Here is a 23,613-nt window from a genome sequence, read left to right as displayed (position 1 = left end):
TTGGTCTGAAGTTTTCTTTTTTTGTGTTTTCTTTGTTAGGTTTTGGTATTAGTGTGACGTTGGATTGAAGCACTAATTTTTAAATTTAGTAGTACAGCTGTTGAAAGATAGGGTATTAAAATTCATTAAAGTAGAAAATCCTTTATGCTTTTAAGCCCTGTGCTTAAGTGCTGTTAACACAAAACATAATTTTATGAGGAAACAACTTTTATCAAGCCATGTTTTACCAGCATTAAGGTGCCATGATTATAAGATACAATAGCATTTTTATGTACCACTAAAGAAGAAAAAAAAATGCTGCCTGTTAAACTAGAACGTATCGCTGATTACAACCTAATTTTAGAGATTTCAGTGTGAAAAACATGCATCTTAAAACTGATAAAATATGGAATTGCAGGTTTCTTTAGGACTTTATTTCACCTTCTTTCAAACTATACCTAAAGTAGTTTATTCAGCAGAAGAGTTAAAATTTGAATTTAGGGCCCTCCGTGATGGTGCAGCAGGTTGAAGCACAGCACTAAGAAGCTAAAGCCACTTCGGCATAAGTTTGGTCCTTGTCTCAGAGGTGATCCACACGGCGAGGCAGACCTCTCCTGACCCGCCCACTGCTCCCCTCAGCAGTATACTTCATCGATCTGCCTTTTCTGCTCCTCACTCTGTCTCTAGTGAATCCTTTCACCACCCCTGCACCTCTGGCCTTACCCCAGTTCTGTATGCATAAATAACTAAAGCTTTTTAAAAATTTGAATTTAATCTTACAGATTAGTTAGGCACCTAGGATGAGTCTGCTGTAAGAGTTGAGCACCAAATTTAGATGTTTCTTATTACCTAAAGCAAAATGAAAAATATCATAATAGGCTTAAAAATGAATTTAAAATGTGAATTGGCTCTTTTCAAGTATGTCTTAAAAGTGAGAATTTATTTCTTATAAGATTAAATTTTTCTGTCTGTTGTTATTTGAAAAATATATCACCAGAAATCCATACCAGCTGTGTGGACATCTGTAGTCCGGTTTTCTTTTTCCCTTTAATTTCATCCTGAATATTCGGGAGCTTTGGGGACTCACTTGAATAATTAGCAAACATGTCATACAAGCTGTGCTATAATGAGTCCTGTAATTTTTCATTGGAAATAATAAAACTTTGTCAGTGTCATAATTTTACATTTTATTCAAGTAAGACCCAGTTTGAACTTTGGGTCTCAAGGAAATTCTTTTTATGTTTTATGTATCTCAATGGTTTAAACTTTAAGTTTTGAAATACTTTTCCCTAGCTGACTGTTAAAACAGTCTTTCTAAAATGTGTCAGTAATAATTAACATGATTTTGTTTTCCTTTTGTATATGCTTCTTATTAATCAGTCATTCAATTTTAGGTATGTTCATAATGGAGGATGACCGATTTGGCAGCAGTTCAACAAGTACATTTTTCCTTGACATCAATGAAGATACAGAACCAGCATTTTATGATCGACCCGGACCTATAAAGGATAAAAATTCATTCCCTTTCTTTGCTTCTAGTAAACTTGTGAAGAATCGTATCTTAAATTCTCTTACTTTACCTAATAAAAAACATCGTAGTAGTAGTGATCCAAAAGGCGGAAAAGCATCATCTGAAAATAAGACAACCAACAGAAGAATCAGAACACTTACGGAGCCCAGTGTTGACATTAATCATAGTGATGATTTTACACCCATATCCACAGTACAGAAAACATTACAATTAGAAACGTCATTTGTTGGGAATAAGCACATTGAAGATACGGGTAGTACTCCAAGTATTGGAGATAATGACTTAAAATTCCCTAAGAGTCTTGGTACTGAGAATCACAAAGAAAACACAAGCCGAGAGAGATTAGTTGTAGAAAGTTCAACGAGCTCACACATGAAGATTCGTAGCCAAAGTTTTAATACAGACACTACAACAAGTGGCATAAGTTCAATGAGCTCAAGTCCTTCACGAGAGACAGTAGGTGTAGATGCTGCAACTATGGATACAGATTGTGGGAGTATGAGTACTGTGGTAAGTACTAAAACTGTTAAAACAAGCCACTATTTGACACCACAGTCTAATCATCTATCTCTCTCCAAATCAAACTCAGTGTCCCTGGTGCCTCCAGGTTCTTCTCATACACTTCCTAGAAGAGCACAGTCCCTTAAAGCACCCTCTATTGCTACAATTAAAAGTCTAGCAGATTGTAACTTTAGTTACACAAGTTCTAGAGATGCCTTTGGCTATGCTACACTGAAAAGATTACAGCAACAAAGGATGCATCCGTCCTTATCGCATTCTGAAGCTTTGGCATCTCCAGCAAAAGATGTCTTGTTTACTGATACGATCACCATGAAGGCCAACAGCTTTGAGTCCAGGTTAACACCAAGCAGGTGAGCATATATGTTTAAAAATTAACAATAATGGTTGCATTTAACAGTTTAAAATGTGAAGCATTTGCCAGGTTTTACATCTCCTAAGCCTCAGAACTGACCTATTATAATTGTTTACTATGGTAGGCTGTAAGCTCCTAGTTACCCGATATGATTTGAAATGGATTCTTGCAGCTGCGATGGGGGGAAAAGAAATTTCTTTAGGCCCTAAAAATAAATTTACATATTTTGCAAGGACATACAAGTCACAAGCTTTTTTTTATTTATTTCTCGCTTCTGCAAGGATCGATTTTAAAAAGAAGCATGTCGGGGGAATCAGGAGCTTAAGACCTACAATAACAAACAACCTTTTCAGGTAGGTCAATTTAAGGCTCCAAAAGTGACGTTTTTTCTTTTTTTTTTAAGATAACTGAAAATTTCAGTGAAATTTGTTTCAAGTAGTGCGATTCATAAGTAGGAACCTAAGAAACATTAAATAAATTAGTTGGGCCTCAAATTTCAGCAGTATAGTTGGCCTGTGCTCAAGAGCATTTTGGAAATTTCCATGCCATACCTAAAGATTACATCCATTTGCTCAAAAGACTTAAGATACTTACCTTTAAAAGATGAGCAAAGTTACGTTTGATTGTTGCAAAAATTGTGTTCCTATTTTTTTTGTTATTGGGCCACATGTTTCAACATAATTTTAGTTTTTGAATATTTGTCTGCATTCAAATTGATTACTTTTAATCAATACTTAGAACAGTGTAATAAGCACTTAATAAAAATTAAATATTCTGAATACTATTGTTCTGAGTAGTTACTTCTTTAAGGTAATCTATTTGACTCTTTTTTAAGATTTTTTTATAATCTATTATTACTTTTTTGTAATTTACTTTTTTATTTATATCTTTACATCATTTTATATTCTCTGTAAAATTCTCACCACCAGCTCACCTGTGAACTGTCACCATAGTCCTTGTACTCTTGTCTCCCATTTTGATCCCATTTCCTCCCCCTCCTTTGCAGAATGTCTCTTATTTATGGGTGCTTGCTAGGACTGCTATTATTATCATTAATATTGTTATTTCCTTTTCCTGATTTCTTATCTGGTTCCCCTGTATTTCTCCTATAAGTGAAACCATTTGATATTTTTCTTTTTCTTTCTGGCTGATTTCACTTCTATGATCCCTTCATGCTTTGTCCATGTTGCTGCAAATGGCATAAGGCTATATATTTTTTTTTATTGCTGAGTAGTATTCCATTGTGGATATATACCACATCTTCTTGAGTCAGTCATCCATTTTTGGGAATTTGAGTTTTTTCCATTACCTTGCCAATTGTAACTAGTGCTGCAATAAACATAGGGGTGCAGGTATCTTTTTGAATTCATGTTTTTGTGTCCTTTGGGTAGCTTCCTACAAGTGGAGTTGCTTTGTCATATGATAGCTCCATTATTAGGAATTTGTGGAACCTCCACACATTTCCATAGTAGTTGGATGAATTTGCATTCCCACAAGCAGTGTAAGAGACTTCCTTTTTCTCCACATCCTTGCCAACATTTGTTGTTGCCTGCTTTTTCAATATATATCACTTTCACTGGTATAAGATGGTATCTCATTGTGGTTTTGATTTTCATTTACCTGGTTAAAAGTGATGTTGAATATTTTTTTCATATAATGGTTGGCCATTTGCATTTCCTTTTTTTTTTTTTTTAAAGATTTATTTATTTATTCATACAGAACTGGGGTACAGGCCAGAGGCTCAGGGGCAGTGAGAGGCTTCACCAGAGACAGAGCGGGGAGCAGAACAGGCAGATTGACGAAGTACACTGCTGAGGGGAGCAGCGGGCGGGCCAGGAGAGGTCTGGCTCGCCATGTGGTCTCCTCCGGGGCAGGCGGCAGGCGGGAATTGAACTCATGCGGAAGTGGCTTCAGATTCTCAGTGCTGCGCTTTAACCCGCTGCGCCACCAGGGAGGGCCCTGCATTTCCTTTTTCTTGAAGTGACTTTTTAGCTCTTCTGTCCTCTTTTTTTTTTAGGTTTTTGTCATCAGTCCCTTATCAGTTGTATTGTGTACAACAATTTTCTTCCAATCAGCAGGGTATCTCTTTGTTTTGGTTGGTGTCTCTTTTGCAGTACAGAAGCATTTTGGTTTGATGTAGTCCCAGTTCATCTTTCTGTTTGCTTTGTTTGCTTGGACAATGTGTCTTTAAAGATATTACTGAGCTCTATATCATACAGTGTTTTCCGATGTTTTATAGTTTCAGGTCTTTCATTCAGGTCTTTTATCCATTTTGAGTTGATTTTTGTGCATTGTATGAGGTAGTAGGCTAGCTTCATTCTTTTGCAAGTATCAATACAGTTTTCCTTCCCAGGACCACTTATTAAATAAACTGTCCTTGTTTCATTGTGTATTCTTAACTACTTTGTCAAAGATTAGTTGTCCATAAATATGTGGGTTTGTTTCAGGTTTTCTATTCAATGTCTTTGGTCTGTGTCGGTTTTTTTGTTCTAGTACCATACTATTTCAGTTACTATGGCTTTGTAGTATAGTTTGAAACCAGGGTGTGTGATACCTCCATCTCCTTTTTAGTCAGTAGAGCTTTATCTATTCGAGGTATGTTTGTGGTTCCATATGAATTTCATCAACATTCGTTCTATTTCTTTGAAGATTGTCATTGAAATTTTTTTATTATTCTTCATTTTGTACATTTTTTCATCTCAGTTGTTAATTCCCATGGACTTCCCACCACCACTTCACCCATGTGCTATCACCATAGTCCCTGTGCTCTTCCAGTCCGTTTGTCATTGAAATTTTTATCGGACTAGCAGGGAATTATAAATTGCTTTTAGTAGGATGGCCATTTTGATATGTTATCCTTCCAGTCCATGTACAAGGGATGGCTTTCCATTTCTTTGTGTCTTCTATTTCTTTTCACAGTGTCTTACAGTTTTCTTTCTATAGGTCATTATCTCTTTTAGTTTTATTCCTAGGTACGTGGTTTATTTTGGTCTCAGTTGGTCTGTTTAGGCATTCTATTTCTTTATCTAGCTTTGGATGATTGTATAATTCAAGGAATTTGCCCATCTCTTCCAGATTATTGAACTTGTTTGCATATAACTCTGCATAATCGATGATTGTTCTTTTTATTTCTGCTGTGCTATTTGGCTCATATTATCACATTCTTAATAACATTAAGACATTTTAAGCAGTTTTACTTAAGTAGTACAAACATTATTACTACTAGTAGAAGGAATTCCTGGTAGCGGATAATAAAGTGACACTTTTGTACAATTTTTTTAAAGATATATGATTTATGCATACAGAACTGGGGTATAGGCTAGAGGTGCAGGAGTGGTGAGAATATTCACCAGAGACAGAGCGGGGGCAGGACAGGCAAATAGATGAAGTACACTGCTGAGGGAAGCAGCAGGCAGGACAGAAAACGTCTGCTGCACCATGTGGCCACCTCCTTGGCGGGGGATTGAACTCATGCTGAAGCTGCTGTGGCAAGCTTTGTAGTGCTGCATTCCAACCCAATGCACCAGCAGGGAGAGCCCCCACTTTGTAAAATTTCATACATTTTGCAGTGATAACTATTTGGAACTCAGCAACTTTGATATCCTCATAATCCATAATCTCAAAACCAGATAAATCTGTTAACTCACCAGTGTAAATCTGTGCATTTTAGTTCATGAATTAATTACAAGGAAGTACCTCTGACTTACATACAGACATTACAGATACTATATCGAGTGTGAATATCAGGTTTTGAGACTTAAAGAAGCAACAATTAGAACTTTCTACAGGTAGACATACTCTAACAGAAAAGGACAACTAATAAAATTGGCAACAAAGGAGGAGACTTTTGTACTATAGAAGTATTTGAGAATTCAAAGACCTTAATATTCTGGTAGTAATCCACCAGAGGTAATAAGTAATAAATCACAACAAAAGAAATAGATATACTACCAAAGTGCTGTTAACTCTGAATTGTACAGTTAAGTTTTTTACACCTCAATGAAGTAGACATTCAAATTCATTAAAGCATAAGATAAAAAATTAGTCCTTAAATATTCATAAGAATAAACCAGAAAAAAAAAATGTCTACTCCAAATAACTTAGTCCCTGACCAGTCTGAGTTCTTAGGATCTTACTTCCTATATTCTCTATTAGAATAGGAAGGTATTTAAAAATTTTATTCCTAGAGTAAAATCCCAAGTTATTGGCATTATAAAGGCTGAAGACATATTTTTAACTTGGAAGGCAAAATAAGAAAAAGAAATCCAAGCATAGTAGACCTCTCCTGTCTCATCTGCTGCTCCCCTCAGCAGTGTACTTTGTTGATCTGCCTATTCTGCTGCTCTCTCTGTCTTTCGTGAATCCTCTCACCACCCCTGCATCTGTAGCCTGTACCCCAGTTCTGTTTGCATTAATAAATCTTAAAAAAAAAAAAAAATCCAAGGAAAAGCAGTCAAGAGAAATTGGATCAGACTCTACGGAGACATGAAGGTATAACAAAATTTTATACTTGCAACATTTTGTTTATTCAAATTTTACTTAGGTCTTACTATGTAATATGTGTCAGTTGAGGAAAAAATTGTGTTGACATTAGTCATCTGTTTCTATTTTTCATATTTATATAAAGATGCATGTTTTACTTCATTTTGCGCAACTTTTGATTTTGCTCTCTTATGTAGTCCCCATAAAATTCTCACCACCAAGTCACAGTGGCCCATCATCATAGTCTTATGTGCTCTTCCCATCTGTGTTTAGCCCTCTCCACCCTCTCTCCTGCTGAATGTCTCCAATTTATAGTTGCCTTCTAGTTTTGCCTTTTTTCCACCCTGGTCCTTTATTTGGTTCCCCTGAATTCCTCCTATAAATGAAACCACCTTATGTTTTTCTTTTCCTTCTGACTTATTTCACTGAATATAACCCCATTCTACTCCATTCATATTGCTGCAGAGGGGATGGTTATCTTTTTTATTGCTGTGTAGTATTCCATTGGGTATATATACACCATATCTTCTTGATCTAGGCTTCTATTTTTGGGCATTTAGGTTGTTCCCAGATTTTAGCCTCTTTCTTTTTATCCTTTGGTTCATGAAAATGATGGAAAATAACTACAAATTTACTTTAAACAATAGTTTGGGATTCAGTTGTTTTTGTAAAACTTCAAAAGTACAATGTTGTAACAACCTTAAAAATCATTACCTCACTGCAATATTTCCTTAGATCAATGAGAAAAAACACTGATGTAGGAATTCTTAATTGTGAGCACTACTGCAGGCATGAAGTGAATGAATTTGGGCAAAGTCTAATAAATTCTCTGATAATCTCTCATCTGTCAAGAACTAAACAGCTTTGCAAACTATTATCAATCCAGCACAAAGGCAGGCCAACCTCTCAATTTGCTTACGTTATAATCTAGTAAAGTTCATGAAATCTGAAGTAACTAGGCTTCAATTGCCTTATCTTGTGGATTTTGCACTGGATTAGTGGTTTTAAGCTTCTTAAATATTGCTTTTTAAGTAAATAAACCTTTTCCTCCCATAAAAACATGTCTTTGGAAATGCAATATGTAGAATAGTTAAAAATGGAACTATTCTGGTTGAATTTGGGACTGGGAAGGCAATTAATTCTATTATGACCCTCCTCCCATTTCCAGTAGTTCTTGAGGAGTGTTGTGGAATCTGATTTTATATATAATAAGTTAAAAACCACTGATCTATTTATGTGAAATTTCAATATTTCAGTTGTGATTAGTTTTTTTTTTTTTGAGATTATGCTGTGCTAGTATTAATAGCTGCTATTTATGAACCATTTGTTATGTGTGTTTTACAAAGCAATTTTTTTTATATAGCATCAGGATACAGTAGCATCTTTGAAATGAGACATAGGTTTCCAAATAGTGTGCCATACATATACAGTAGAACCTTGCATAGTGCCTTTTATATGCAAAACATGCCAAATATTTGAGCATGTCTGCTGCACAGATTTCAATCTGTATGGGAAGAATGCATCTAGTGGAAATACCAGTGTATCATATTTGTAATGGAGTTACAAATTAGCATGTTGAGGAAATATCAGTGCTTCATATGCTGCTAGTAATATTTACAAATGATTATACCATTGCTGTTTTGCCTCTTCAAAAATCTTATATTGATTTATCATTAAAATCATTACAACGAAAAGCATAAGTAATCTTATTTTTCATAAAAATAATTTTGAGTTAATAGACATGCCATTAGTTTTCTAAAAGCAAATCTAGCAGTCTTAGTGATTGTAAAATGGTCTAGATGATACCTCTGAGTTTTGAAGTCAGTTTCTTTTTTACTTCTAGATATTGAAAGGTGTATTAACTGCTCTCTTTTTCAACTTAGCAGGGAGACCAATGCAGGTGATTTTGGCAACAGTCAATGTTACCTATGAACTTTTGTATATCTATCTGTAATAGCTGAATATTTTCAGGTTTACGAGAATTCTCAATAAACAAGTTGGCACTGCTTGTTACTTTTTAGTAGCCCTTTTATAGTTTGTATGCAAGTATAGAATACTTGCATATTATTAGAATTTTTTATATCATTAATATTACAGATTAAGGTAATCATTGGTGGTTTTTATGATGTTATAGGTTTATGAAAGCTTTAAGTTATGCTTCATTGGATAAAGAAGATTTATTAAGTCCTATAAATCAAAATACCCTGCAACGATCCTCCTCAGTGAGATCCATGGTGTCCAGTGCAACATACGGTGGCTCAGATGACTATATTGGTCTTGCTCTTCCAGTAGACATCAATGATATATTCCAGGTATTATAAATTCTGTTTCATATGAGTTAGTTTCCTTTTTTTTTTTTCATATTATATAACTACTTACTAGAATTATAATTTAGAATGAAAATTAATTTCAGGTGAAACTGATTATTAAGGCAAACTCATCTTAAGAAATTTTATGATGAAAATTACTCAGCCTTTCTGGACTAGTCTATCCTCTTTAATTTCTCAATCCCTAGAACATTATTCCTTCCCATATTAAATCAGGATATTGTTTGATTTCTTCATCATTATCTAATTGATCACATTTTATGACTTTCTAGCTTTACTTTTTGTCACATTTGAGTCTTTGATTGTTTTTATGTTTAACTGATAAATAATTATGTATATAGAACATCGTGCCAACTGGAGGTATGCAATGTGTCTCCCTTTCCTTTTTTTCAGTCTTCTATCCGTTTTAGCCCATACAGGGAAAGTATGCAGACATGTAAGGTCATCCTAGTCACATGAAATTTACAATTTCTACATGGAAGATAGTATTAGAATGTATATTTGTTCAATGTCTAAAGAGATTATAGGTAAAAGCTGAAATGGTTATTTTAATATCCATTTAAGTGACCAAGAATAGATAGGACTTTTAGGATTATTTGATATTTTCTCAAGTTTTGATAATATGTCTTTTAATAAAGTTTTGCTATAGGTTCATCTCCTATAATAAGTCTGTTTTAAATGTCATTTCACTTTGCTAATATTTATAAAGTGGGCTTTTTACAACAAGACTTACCATGATTTATACTTTATTTAGGTAAAGGATATTCCATATTTTCAGACAAAAAACATACCTCCACTTGATGACCGAGGTACAAGAGTGTTTGCCCATGATGCAGGAGGTAATACATGCATTTTTTCTTGTTAAGAGAAGGTTAATTAAAAAGAACTTTCAGTAGGATGACATTAAAAACTCAGGTATACTTAGTTTTTGGATCAGTTTAAAATTTGTGTCAAAACAATTGAGTCATTTTAAACTTAAACCAGTTTTGTTTTTTTTTTAAGCCATATTCTTTTTGCCTTAGAACATGTTTTTCTAATTATGTACCCAGCCTCTCAAAAAGACAAAGCAAGATAAATTCCTCTTTTTCAATAAAAGTAATTGATGAAAAAATTGAAATACTAATCTTCATAGGTCTAGAATAAGCTATTTTGGGGTAGGAAACAAAAAATACCTACTTATAAATCATCTCTGATATAAACTAATATTTTAGTAAGTATATGCATATCACTCACAAATTCAGAGCTTCATGATTTTTAAATAAGTACACAGAATTCTTTCAAATTCAGAAAAATACTTTAGACTCAGAATTCATACTTTATACAAATATTGAGGATAATCGATGTGATGCCTTAATTATCTAATCTTAGTTTTCTATTTTATATTTAAAACCTCATATTAAAATAATGTAAACATATCTACAACTTTATTTAAATAAAATTATCCTTCCTAGATTTTTAAGTCATAAGAGTGTTGGCTTTAACCTTTTCTTTTAAAAAATGTCACAGTGTTACATACCTAAAAGAGTTGTAATTGTTGCTATCTTTATTATGTTTTATGTTTACTCATGTATAGGTCTTCCCTCTGGAACTGGAGGTCTTGTGAAAAACTCTTTTCACCTGCTCCGACAACAGATGAGTCTGACAGAAATAATGAATTCAATCCATTCAGATGCTTCTCTGTTCTTAGAAAGTACAGAAGACACTGGACTACAGGAACATACAGATGACAACTGCCTTTATTGTGTCTGTATTGAAATTCTGGGTTTCCAACCCAGTAACCAACTAAGTGCAATATGTAGTCATTCAGGTGAGTGCTTATATCCTAAATGAATATGCTTGAATCTGAATCTGCTTCAGTCATAAGTCATCTGCCAGCCCTATTAATCATTCTTTTGACTCCATTCTTATTATCTCAGCGTTAATTCAATCTCTCAACAACTCCCTGTTAGAGATGGCAGATATATACCATTACTGATTTGAAATTTTCTAACAAACTATGCTCTTTTTGGTGATTATAGGCATGAAAAATGTGTTTTCCCTGCTGTTCCCTCATATTCCTCCTCTTGCTCATTCACAGACAAACACCATCTGTTTAGTAAGTCAGCCTCATCCTAAGTGTCAGAGTGTTTTATATGTGATGCTCTCTCTGACTATCTTAGATATTGACACTCCTTTCTCTTGTCCTTTGTGCATGGATCTCATAATTATTGCTTGGTGGTTCTTTTTCACTTCCATTTAGGAAATTCTTTCAGGATATGGTCTTATTTTCTATTACTAATATCTAGCTGTGTACTGCTTTCCAGAGTAGGCATTAAGTATGTATTTGGTTGAGTGAGGTAATAAAGTGGACTCAGATTCAGCTTTTTTTATGATTCAACAAGTGATATGTATTACCAATTTTAAATCAGTATAGATGTGTTTGAAATACTAGCATAGACACCTTTTCTTGGTGAGTACCACTTTGCCACTCTCAGAAAAGCCTTATGATGACCAAAGTTTTCTGGGTCACTCTTCCAAATTTCTTCTTGTTATTCTGATTCAGAACTTCCCAGCTGATAGTTTAACAGCACTGATAGGTGATAGGTATGTGAAGATATTAACCCCGTCAATGATTCAAAGACACTATGGGGTCACAAACTCTTGGGCTCAGCATTTTGCACTGAACAGCCTTGTCCATGGCCCCTATGTGTGTACTTCCATTTTCTGTGAGTGTAAGTTTTGAAAGTATTCTTCTAATGTATGGTACACAGTAAAGAAGGTGCTATTTAAAATCACTTGGCTATACATTGCTTTGCTTTAGTTCCAAGTTCTGCTTCTTTGTTTACTCATTCAACAAGTACATAATGAAACACTTACAAAGGAGCTTTAATATACTGTTTTATACTTAACGCAGGTGTTAGATTGAGGAGCAGCAGAGGGTGAATAACTTAGTTGGAAAATTATATCCATTTCGGAGATGTGAGGGAGGGAGGCTAAGTGTTAAAAAGTCACTGAATCAGTAAAACTTTAAACTAGTTGGTAGAAAAAACAATTGTAGGAGGGAAAAAAAATAAAAAGGTATTTTTTCATGCTTTGAGCTTTAATTTATTCCAGTGGGGAAAGAGATTGGTTACTTGGTCAATGCAATGTGAGTATACTGCTTTTGTAGTTAGTGCCATCAGACATTATGTATGATATTAACAAGAAAATATAACCAAATATGCATGTCAAAGAAGAGACTTCTTGGGGCTCCTGGTGACCTAGAAGTTAAGTCTCAGTGCTGCCACCATGAAGGCCCACTATGATGTCCTGAGTTCAGTCCCTAGCCAGGGAGCTAACCCACCTGGCATAGCAGACTTCTGTTTTGCCCACTGCTCCCATTAACAATGTATTCAGTAGATCTGCCTGCTCTGCTCCCCACACTCTCTCTGGTGAATCCCCTCACCTCTGGCCTATACCCCATTCCTACACAAAAATAAATAAATAAAATATTTATTTGAAAAAAAAAGAGAAAGAGAGACTTCTTTAGAAGTTACTATTGAACTTTGGTCTAAAGAATGAATACAAACTAATGAAGAGAAGACTAGGGTCTATAAAGCTTAAACATAAAATGGTATTAAGCATAGGTCTTTTGATGGCATTAGATTGAGAAGTAAGAGACTTTAAAAACACATATTTGAATGGGAAGAAAGGGGAAGAAGATGGTTTTAAAAAAATAGGTGGAGCACAGCCCTTGCTCCCCTTAGTGGATTAGCAGCATTAGCATCAACTGAGCACCTGTTAGAAATGCAGAATCTCAAACTTCATCCCCCACCACAAAACTTGCATTTTAAACAGGTATCAACACTTAAACACAAGAAATTTCACTCCAGTCTAGTGGTCATAGTGTCAGTGATTGCTCAAATGAGACTATTAGAACAGTATATTTAGTAGTATTTTATTTTCTGGCATTTTCCCAGATATTTATGCATTGTATGATTGTAGAGTGCCAGACAAAGTGCTTCGGAAAGTTTGGTATTACACATTTCTGTTGGGTCTAATTTACATATACTACCACATATTCCTTAGTGTAGGTGACCAGCCTAAAAAGGAAACCTTACAAGTTTTAGGTCATATACCATCTAGAAAGAGAAAACATTACCACAAGAAGAAAAAGAAACGAAAAAAATCAACTATTAAAGATAGGGTCAAGAAGATCAAAGTTATCCCTTGATAACTGTAAGGAGTGGGTAGAAACTACATAGGAAAAGAAAGAGCCTATTGTGTTTGCGTAAGTCTTAAATAGGCATAATAATACATACTCTTTGGTATTATGTTGGCATTTAATAGCATGTAAATTAGCATTCAGTAAATTCTCTGTAGATATCAACTTACAGTAAGGTGTTTATTTTAGAAATAAGTTCTCATAAATTCAGATAGCCCTGCTTATCAACTAGGTCTGAAATACCATGCATCTCTTACCTGATTATTTTGCATATCTTTAGTAATAGTTTTATTTTTAAATATATAATTTAAATAGCATATTTACTTTTAAGTATGTTACAGATACATGATGTCTTTAATGACCAAAATTTAAAACTGTTCTAAAATAATAGGGCTTCTTTCTGCTCATTGTTAATAGTGTATAAATAGTAACTTTAGGAACTGCTTGTTGTAGGTAAGATGAGGTGTATGTGGAAAAACAACATGGAGAGAGGTGGTATGTGTTCACATTGTCCTAGTTTCCTGGACTTTAAAAAAGAACTTTACTCTGATGCTGTGCTGCAGTACAAAAAGTAGTAGATTGGCTCACTTTCTGGCTGTATTTCCCCTCTCTGAATCTGGAACGAATGTACAGTATTTCTTATAGTACCAGTGTCTTATGGAGTCAGTTGCCCAATATCATTACCTGAAAGGATAAAGAAAAATGTCTTGATTTCCATGGTTCTCATAATTTAATTTAAATGCTCAGAAAAACTTTAAAACAAAAAGTTTGTCATTTATAATAACACTAAGATGTTTAGTTAGCTTTAAAATCCCACTAGGCAGTTATTCAGCAATTTGTAGGTAGTAAAGTAAATTAATAAATTTAAGGAATCAACTTCTGTTGTTTTTTTTTCTATTGGTGATTATTAAATGAGAAAAATCGGAAAAAATGTCTATTGTATTGGTCTCCTTAAACACCTAGAGAACATGAAAGACAATTTAAAATAGTGAAAGAGGGCCCTCCTTGGTGGCACAACAGGTGAGGACGCAGCACTGCAAGCTGGCTGCAGCCCTTTCAGTGCCAGTTCCATCCCTGGCCCCAGAGGTGACCCACATGGCATGGCAGACCTCTCCTGTCTCGTCCGCTGCTTCCCTCAGCAGTGTACTTCCTCGATCTGCCTGTTCTACTTCCCACTCTGTCTCTGGTGAATCTTCTCATGGCCCCTGCACCTGTGGCTTGTACCCCATTTCTGGGGTATCTTTTAAAAAAAGTAAGTGTCTTTTTAAAAAAAAAAGCAAAAAAAAGCTGAAATCGTGTGTGTGTGTGTGTGCATATGTCTAAAACTTTTAACCACATTTCCCTATAAAGAAATTTATTAAATTTGGGGTACAAGCACTGGGAAGTAAATTTAATATGTTATCTTCATTTTCTATTCATTAGGTATCTTCACTTTTTGTTTGCTATGCATCTTTATTTGAAAATTTTTAGTTAATCGCATATTCATATTTTGTAATTTTAGAATAACAAAGTTTTTGTATAAATATCTTTAGAATTTAACAAATTTCACTAAGCACTCTATTTTGAAAATTTCATGGAAAATAGCTTCTGAAAAGTAGAAATTTAAAAGTAATCATGCTCAGTATAATATAAATACCAGCATAGGTTTTAAAACATTATAATACTTTAATTGAAATAATGTTTTTTTCAGACCTTCAAGACATTCCATATTCTGATTGGTGTGAGCAGACTATCCATAATCCTTTAGAAGTGGTTCCCTCTAAGTTTTCAGGGATTTCCGGATGTAGTGATGGAGTGTCTCAAGAAGGCTCAGCCAGTAGCACCAAAAGCACAGAATTACTCCTGGGTAAGTTTCCATATTCAAGTCCAAGCATTCTTAGTGAAATTGTAGTAATTCTCTTGTTGTTAATAAGTAACGTTAAATTTGTCTCAAAGCTATAATAGGCCAGAATTAGTGAGGTCAGCAGGCAGCTCTTGTGCCTGTATCAGCCATTAGTGTCTACACTCCTTAGCAGTCTGCTTGTGTTAGACTTGTGTTCCTCAAATGATAGCTAGATCATGTACAATTTATGTCATTCTTAGTTCTTTAGGTAAACTTTAAAAACAGATCCCATGAATTATAGTCATTATTCTATGTAATATAAATAAGGTATTTTAATCTTTTCAGGTGTTAAAACAATTCCAGATGATACACCAATGTGCCGTATACTCCTTCGAAAAGAAGTTCTAAGATTAGTCATTAATTTGAGTAGTTCAGTTTCAACTAAATGTCATGAAACTGGACTTTTAACGTAAGTAAACTATGAGCATGAATATGATTTGGTCTGCTTTTTATAGTGAAAAAGGTAACTTTTGGCCTAACCCAGAAGTTAACCAGCTTGCATCAGTAGTTTTCAACTGCGTGGCATTTTGTGTGACTAGATAGTCTCCATATATTTCCAACCAAAATAATATGGGCAACAGATTGAATGCTGAAGCATATATGTGAATCCAGCTGTCTTCTAGTAAGCCAGATGTCAAAGAGCTGCAAAAGTGTAAAAAATAATAGTTTTCTCGCTTTTATTATTTTGGAAAATAACATTTTTGCATTAAATTTTTTTGTACTTATGTTAGCATGTAATAGTGTGTATCTTTTTAAAGAACTAATAAATACCTTGAAATTTTCTCAATTTTAATTCTAATGTGGTAATTACCAATAACTAAACCACAGAAATTAAGCTTTTGGCCTCCTTTATAACTTCTAAGAAAGAATGGATCCCTAAAACTAAAAAGTTTGAGAAAAATTGACTGATCTAAAACAAATGTCTTGGTTTAATTTTACCCATTTTTTTGTTCTTTCACATTAAAATTACAGTATTTTTATGTTTCTGAATTATAACAACAAAATTCAGACTGAATCTTTAACATCTTTGATTTTCACTACGTAGAACAGTAGTCCTCAGAAGAACTGTGTCTTAGTTTCCAGCAAGGCTTTTAAAAAATAATAACAGAGATAACTAGGCCCATTGCATACCTCCTGATCAGAAAATTCTAGGAGTAACGAGTATTTATTTGTATACTACCCCACCATATCCCACAGCTGTCTCTGATGCTTGCTGTCCTAGCTGAAATAATTATTTGAAGGGTGAAAGATGAAGTAAGGTAGTTCAGTCATGCATATTAATAACTTTAGCCTAAGTCTAAAAATTTAAAACTTAATTTTGGGAACATTTGCATCATTATTAACTGGTAAATTTTGATTTTTGCAATTACTTATGCCTGTGAAAAAGACATTTCTAGCTCCTAGGAAGCATTTTGATTTTGGCCATGTTAACAGGGAACCTAGAATTTAAGATTTCTTAAATGTGAGGCATGAATATTTAATAATTGGAATTCTTATGCTATCACCTTAATTATTCCATATCAGTGTCTGGAAGGAGGAAAAAAAACTGCTTTAAGAATTGATACTTTCACGAAAAAATAGTCAGTTGTTATTACAATTTTTAATCACACTGTACACTTTCCTTTCATTTTAGAATTAAGGAGAAATATCCTCAAACATTTGATGATATATGCCTTTATTCTGAGGTTTCCCATTTGCTGTCACACTGCACATTTAGACTTCCCTGTCGGAGGTTCATACAAGAATTATTTCAAGATGTACAGTTTTTACAAGTAAGTAGGATGTTCTTCTGAACCAAGAACCATTTGTGTTTCACTTGAAACAAATTATACCTGTGTACATACTAGAACGATGTTAACAACTTACTGCTTGTTTCCTAGATGCATGAAGAAGCAGAGGCTGTGTTGGCAATACCACCAAAGCAACCTATAGTTGATACATCTGCTGAATCCTGACCTCATATTTATGATTTAATAGATATATATTATATTCTATTTGTGGATTTCCGAAAAAGCCTCAGAAAATGCTGACTGCCTGGGCAACAAATACAGGGGTATCTTCTGCATCCAGTTCCAACAATTACTGGTACATAGACAGTCGGAACTGCAGACTTCTCTAACCAAAACGACTTCCTATCTACCCCACTGAACCCTTTTGGGGCTTCACTGTTCATTACCACAGTTTTAAAGAGTTTTAGTTCCATTGTATGCAAGAGCGAAGCACTGAACACCTGGAGAGGTTTTCTAGTTTTTTCATTTTAAATGCATCATTAAGTGGAACAATAATAGGGTTTGCAGAAGCAACCACCACAGTTATTTCTGAATTCCTTTTTTAGGATGAATCTAAAGATGCCTTGTTTATTAACTAATTCTTGGAAACCAGGAATCAGTGTCTCTGAGGCCACATCCTGTTACCACAGTGGAGTGTGCTGTAACTGCTGGTATTAGAGGGGGATCCAGGCCCTTCCACGTTTTTCTTAATGTTTATAACACTACTTCAGAGGTTCATAACCTCAAAGCAAAAGAAGAGCCTCAACAACTCGGGACTTATAAGTTATTTTTTGTTACTAGACTTGCATAAAGTTTCTTAGTTGTTTTCCATCTCTTCAGTTTTGTTGCAATGTGTTGTTTTAGGCTATTTGAACCAACTAAGGTTTTTCACTACAGTTCCTGATTAAAATCACAAAATCACTTTATAATTCAAAGTATTTCTCTTCATGAATGCATATATTTTCAGTCCATCTACTTTCATCAGCTTCCCATATCATCATTTTAAACAGGAACTTGAACAAGCACTATTTAGACCTAAAGCAAAAGAAAGCATTAAATAACACTTTGGATCTCCTGAGGAAAAGATAAGTTTGCCTACAATTTACACATTCCATGGGAAAAGAAGAGCCATATTTCCTTTTTACAAATCATTAGAGAAACTTACTATGGTTAAAAATTGTAGTGAAAAGCCTTAAATACCAAATTTTAAAGTAGCAGTAATTTAGTTTTTATATCAGTGTTCTTGTTTTGCACAAACTAAATGCAGTGATAGGTGAGTTTATGAGTACAGTAATTGCCTTTGTCACATTTGTGAAGTTGTTAAGCTGATGAGGGCAAGGTTTTGTTTGTTTAATTTGTATATGTCTAAAGATATTTGGAAATCTTTACAGAAATTAAGCATATATGCAAATTTGTATATAAAAGTAGCATGGTCAACATCACTAGAATGTTTGTAAATGAAAGGATTATCTTCTTTTGAGGTCTATATATACATAGAAAAATATCCAGCTGGACTGATTAGGACCCTTTTTAACTCATGTGCATATACCATTTTTACAGTTACACATCAGCTTTGACACAGTCATAGTCCATTGATAAATGTTTTCCCATGTTATAGATTCTTTTTCAAATGGACTTGTTCTTTGAGATCTCTGTAAAGAACCCTGTGAACTAGAAAACATTAACTCACATAGATTTTTTTTTTTTTTAAATTTACTAGCACTGAAAGTTCCAATTGGGATGATGCATTTCATCTCACTTCATAACACCTCTTTGACTGCACTTCAGTGAATTGTTCTTATGTGCACTGTGTAGCAACTTACATTATAACAAAGCAGATAAGGGCTCTAAGCTGCTGCTTATGTTGAAAAGTGGTTCTTCAGATTTTCTCTCATAAAATTCAATTGAAGATATAGCAAATACTTTTTTAACTTTAATTTATTACTGAACACAAGTGTTTATTTAAATGTCAGCAGTACTTTTAAGAACTTTTTTTTTGTCACCTTGGTCTCTGGTCTTGGATGATTAATCTACTTTCCAGAGAACCAAATGTCAGAGATAGTAGACCAAATAGTGGTTTAAAACTCCAAAGGAGGTAATGTAGTGATCTTATTCATATGGGATTAACATATTTTAGACATTCATTTTAAACACTACCTCAGTTAATATAGAATATAAAATCTGTGGTTAATATCTCAAAAATTAACAGCAATTTTATTTTCTTCTTTTTTTTTTTGTTCACACACAACCATCCCCATACCTGGACCCTACTTTCGTCATCCATTCTGAAATGAAGTCTTTGTCACTATTAGCCTGAACAGTTTTTTTGACTATTACTTAAAAAGACATGTATGTATACATCATAATACTTGCCTATAGCACTTAGTTTGGGGAGACATTCAGAACTTTGTGGTTATCACTAAAATTTAGGGGGAAAATGTCTGTACTTAAATTTATAGTGCTATTTGGTTTATCCATGTTTCACTGACAGGTCTAATATGTTTTCTTTAAGTACTTGTTTATATAAAAGTAGACTTTAGTGATGAAAAATGCTCACATGCAGTGCCAAGTGATTAATTTAGGTGTTTAAAACATAGCAGAAAAGATTAGGGATGTGTCAGTGATAATAAAAATAATTGAAAAAAATTACCTATAAATAGTAGAAATTACCAGATTTAGAATACCAAAATAATATCGATACTGTAGGTTTTCAAGATTTTAGAATTAATCTTAGTCCATAAAAATTTGTACTACTGGTAATTAATAATTTGGAGGAATTTGGGCAGTTGTGCTGGTTGTAAATTGTGAATTTCTAATTGTGAATTGTCATTTCTAACTGAAATTTTTTTTCAAGAACAGATTTTAGCTTCACAAGACTAAGTAAAATTAAGGAAATTAGAAATTTAGTATTATGAAATATGGTCCAAAATTTCTTAAATACTTTTATTTTTTGTTTATGTTTAAGTAGACTTGAGGGGAGAAAAAGACCTCTTTAATAAAAAAAAAGATTTTCTAATAAACATTGATAGCATAAGGGCAATTTTGTTAGACAGTTGACGTTTAAGAGAAATTCATTGGAGGTACGTTCCTTGTTATATACTCTTACTCTTAACAACATAATGTAATGGTGGCTATAAGCAGTTTCTAGCTCTTTTATCCAGAGCTTGAGATAATTAAAACTGAGTTATTTTGTGCATGTCTCATTGGCAAAGTGTACAATGCAGTGTCAGTGCTTAATTAGCATTTGTCTGCTGCTATTTACATTAAATTTTTTTTCATTCTGTTCAAAGGATACCTTTACCCCCACATTAAATTAAAGCACAGATCATGAAGCAATAAAAAACATTCAAATAGTTTGTCATCCAAATTGTAACTGCAGTTATTTTTGCGTAGTAAGAATGAGGCGCAATTTTGTATGAGATAAGCTTTGGGAAATGTGCTTCTTCGCAAGTAAGGTTTTTCCCTTTTTGTCCTATGCTTCCAGTTTTGTCTCACAATCACAGTTCATTGAAACAGAAAAGTTAGAATTAATGGAGGTAATTTTTTAAGATGAGCTGTTAGAATAGAAGGACATTCCAGTTTTTCCAAAACAGAAGCTAGAAAAGGTCTCTTATCTACCCATTTAGGAAATGCATTATTACCAACTTAATTTCAAAAGTATCACTACAGTAAGAGCATACCATGAAATTAATAGCAGAGCTTATCAAATTATTAAAATCTGTGAGAATCTTTCTAGAGGCACTCTTTATTTTAGTTCCAGGTTCCCGGGGTATTTTTCATTCATACTAGTTTTAAATGACTCACACAAAATGTGGGTTTTTCCCCTTCTAGAGTATTTTTGTAATGGAGGTGGGTAGCTGTGCCACAGCATGCATAAATTGCACATTTTGTTTGACTTTCTTTATAAAATATTTAATTTGAAAGATATAATTTATGCCAAAAAAGTATACCTTGTACTTTTGCCACTAAATAGGTTGAGCTAGCACAAATTGCAAAGTCTTAGGGCGGAGGGGGTAGGGATAAAAAATTTCATAAATAGTAGTTGAAAAATAATCCATTACTGGCCTGTCAGAAATCCTAAAGCTGCATTGTAAGAGAAATGGTGTAAATTAGTTTGGAAAGTGGTAAGGGACTGTGGGGGAAAAAAAATTTCTGACTTAATACTCCCTAACCACATGATTTTCTTTTTTTAATTTAGTAATACGCTGCTACATATTTGGAGGTTCTGGTGTTTGTAAGTCACTGAACAGACATTGAAATCTGATTTATATTGTATAACTGTAACATAGAAAGAAAAAGTATTTATATATTTTCCGTAAGAATATTTCATTGTGTATAATTTAAATAAGGTTTGTCCCCAAATGGTTTTGCTCACCTTGATTTTTTTTTTTTTTTTTTTTTGGTTCTCTTGTTTTTGTATATGTGTACAGTTTATGTCAAGGGCATTAAAAGCCTCCTGAAGCATAATCTTATCAAAGGGATACATTGTTAATAAAATGTACTTAAAAATTCTTAAATTTTTTTTTTTTTGGTTCTCTTGTTATTGTATATGTGTACAGTTTATGTCAAGGGCATTAAAAGCCTCCTGAAGCATAATCTTATCAAAGGGATACATTGTTAATAAAATGTACTTAAAAATTCTTAAATTTGTGTTGTTCTATTTGAAAATTTAAAATACTCCACCTGTTGATTGGCCTCATGTACCACTGATGTTGATACTTGCAGGAAAAGGGACTTTGAGGGACCACAGATGATGGTCTAGTTTAATAAGCTCATTTGCAATTCCCAGTGTTTCACTCCTTTTAGCAAATTCTTTATAACTTAATCCTTTACTTAATCGTTACTCTCATTTTTTTAACTACAGGTCATTATAAAGATTTGGAACAATGGATCTATCTTTAGAACACTTCTGGAATTTTTTTCAGAATGAATATACAGTATAAGTAATGATGCTGGGATGGTGACTTTTCTGTGTAAGGTATTTGATTTTTCATCCAGAAACTGTCCTGAGTAGTTCACTAACCTACTACTACCTAGTGGAAAAGCAAATACCATAAGGGGAATGAAATACCATAAGGGTCTGGAGAATAAAATTCAGTGTCAAAGATAAGGTCTGTTTTCAGCTGTTTAAGCCGTTTAACATGTCTCACTTTCAGAAATGCATTTATTTTGGATAATTTGGTCTTAATTTAAGTACATTTCTGTGTAATACTTTTCCCATTGTGTTCCACTTACAGATATCATTCACAAAGTTTTCAGCATTAAATGTAGTTGGCTTTAAAAATAAAGAGCACCCTTCATCATCATACAACTGATCTTTGAAAAGAATGATAAAGGAGCTAGTGGATATCTTAGGGAAAGCAGAAATATAACAGTTCTGCAGGCTGGAAGTTCAAGAGCTGAACACCAGTGTGGTCAGGTGAGGACCCACTTCCTAGTCTCAGACTTTTGGGTGTTTCTCTGGAAAAAGGAGGCTTTGTGCTGGCTTTATGGGGGCCTGAGTCCTGTATAAGTGATCATAACCTAGTCACTCCCGAAAGTCTCCCACATCCCACTGTCATTGGGTCTCTCATCTCCCTTTGAGTTGATTTTAAAAATACATATATATACTAGAGTATTTTTTAATGCTTATCTTAGAGGACTAAGACAACTACATTTGAGTTTGATTTGGATTTACACTGAATTTAAATTGAGTATGCTTTGATGTGTGGTTAAATATCAGTTTACTAATTCTGAAGGCTTTCTATCCACTATTGTGTACCTCAGGGATTTTTTTTGCTTTTTTTTTAAAAGATTTATTTATGCATACAGAACTGGGGTACAGGCCAGGGGTGCAGGGGCGGCGAGAGGCTTCACCAGAGACAGAGTGGGGAGCAGAACAGGCAGATGGATGAAGTACACTGCTGAGGGGAGCAGTGGGCGAGACAGGAGAGGTCTGCCACGCCATGTGGTCACTTCTGGGGCAGGCGGGAATCAAACTCATGCGGAAGTGGCTTTGGCTTCTCAGTGCTGTGCTTTAACCCGCTGCGCCACCAGGGAGGCCATCTCAGGGTTTTAAAAGTTCTGCTTTATTTCAAATGTTTAATATTTTGTAAATGAGATGAAAGGTTATCTTTCCACAGGGCTTTAAAAGAAATATTTGATATTGTCTAGTATTCATTTTCTTAAATACACATTCTGTGGACATCAGTTCCACTAGAATTAATGAGTTTGGAATGTCAGCCAGCACTTAGGCCAGTCAACAGCTCTGTTTGACAAAGTCCCAGGTGCAGTACCTGGAATGCAACTGAAGAGGGCTCCAGGCTTACATGGTACTTACGTAAGTACCATAATACGTACTTGTGTGTCAGTGACAATACTGCCCACCATCAAAATAGCCTGATGATTTCTGAGGGATTACTATTACTAATAATTTGATTTCAGATATGATTCTTTAAAAAGATATTATGAATGACTGTTAGAGAAAGTAGAATCTATTTAGAGAAACGCAAATCTTAATCTGTACTTACAGATTAGGTCTTAAGACTTCAAAATAATAGCAAGAGGGAAGTTGTCAAGAGTATGGATGGGCTGAAACATCCCTGGC

The 23,613-nt window shown here is 34.1% G+C and overlaps 1 protein-coding gene across 1 annotated transcript in view; it reads left to right on the top strand.

The window, feature by feature from the left end:
- RICTOR (RPTOR independent companion of MTOR, complex 2) overlaps positions 1-21,544 on the top strand; it is a 101,537-nt gene extending 79,993 nt beyond the window's left edge. The window contains exons 30-38 of the mRNA XM_012721873.1: positions 1,374-2,382; positions 2,666-2,737; positions 9,001-9,178; positions 9,948-10,032; positions 10,767-11,000; positions 15,067-15,222; positions 15,544-15,667; positions 16,892-17,030; positions 17,139-21,544. Of these exons, the coding sequence (XP_012577327.1) occupies positions 1,374-2,382; positions 2,666-2,737; positions 9,001-9,178; positions 9,948-10,032; positions 10,767-11,000; positions 15,067-15,222; positions 15,544-15,667; positions 16,892-17,030; positions 17,139-17,213 (2,072 nt within the window). The 3' untranslated portion in view covers positions 17,214-21,544. The remainder of the gene's footprint in view (positions 1-1,373; positions 2,383-2,665; positions 2,738-9,000; positions 9,179-9,947; positions 10,033-10,766; positions 11,001-15,066; positions 15,223-15,543; positions 15,668-16,891; positions 17,031-17,138) is intronic.
- The last annotated feature ends 2,069 nt before the right edge of the window (positions 21,545-23,613 follow it).

This window comes from Condylura cristata, unplaced genomic scaffold (genome assembly GCF_000260355.1).
Source record: "Condylura cristata isolate star-nosed mole 26May11 unplaced genomic scaffold, ConCri1.0 scaffold00007, whole genome shotgun sequence".
Classification (NCBI taxonomy): domain Eukaryota; kingdom Metazoa; phylum Chordata; class Mammalia; order Eulipotyphla; family Talpidae; genus Condylura; species Condylura cristata.
The sequence above is the reverse complement of the archived record's forward strand: the minus strand, read 5'-3'. Positions and strand labels throughout refer to the sequence as shown.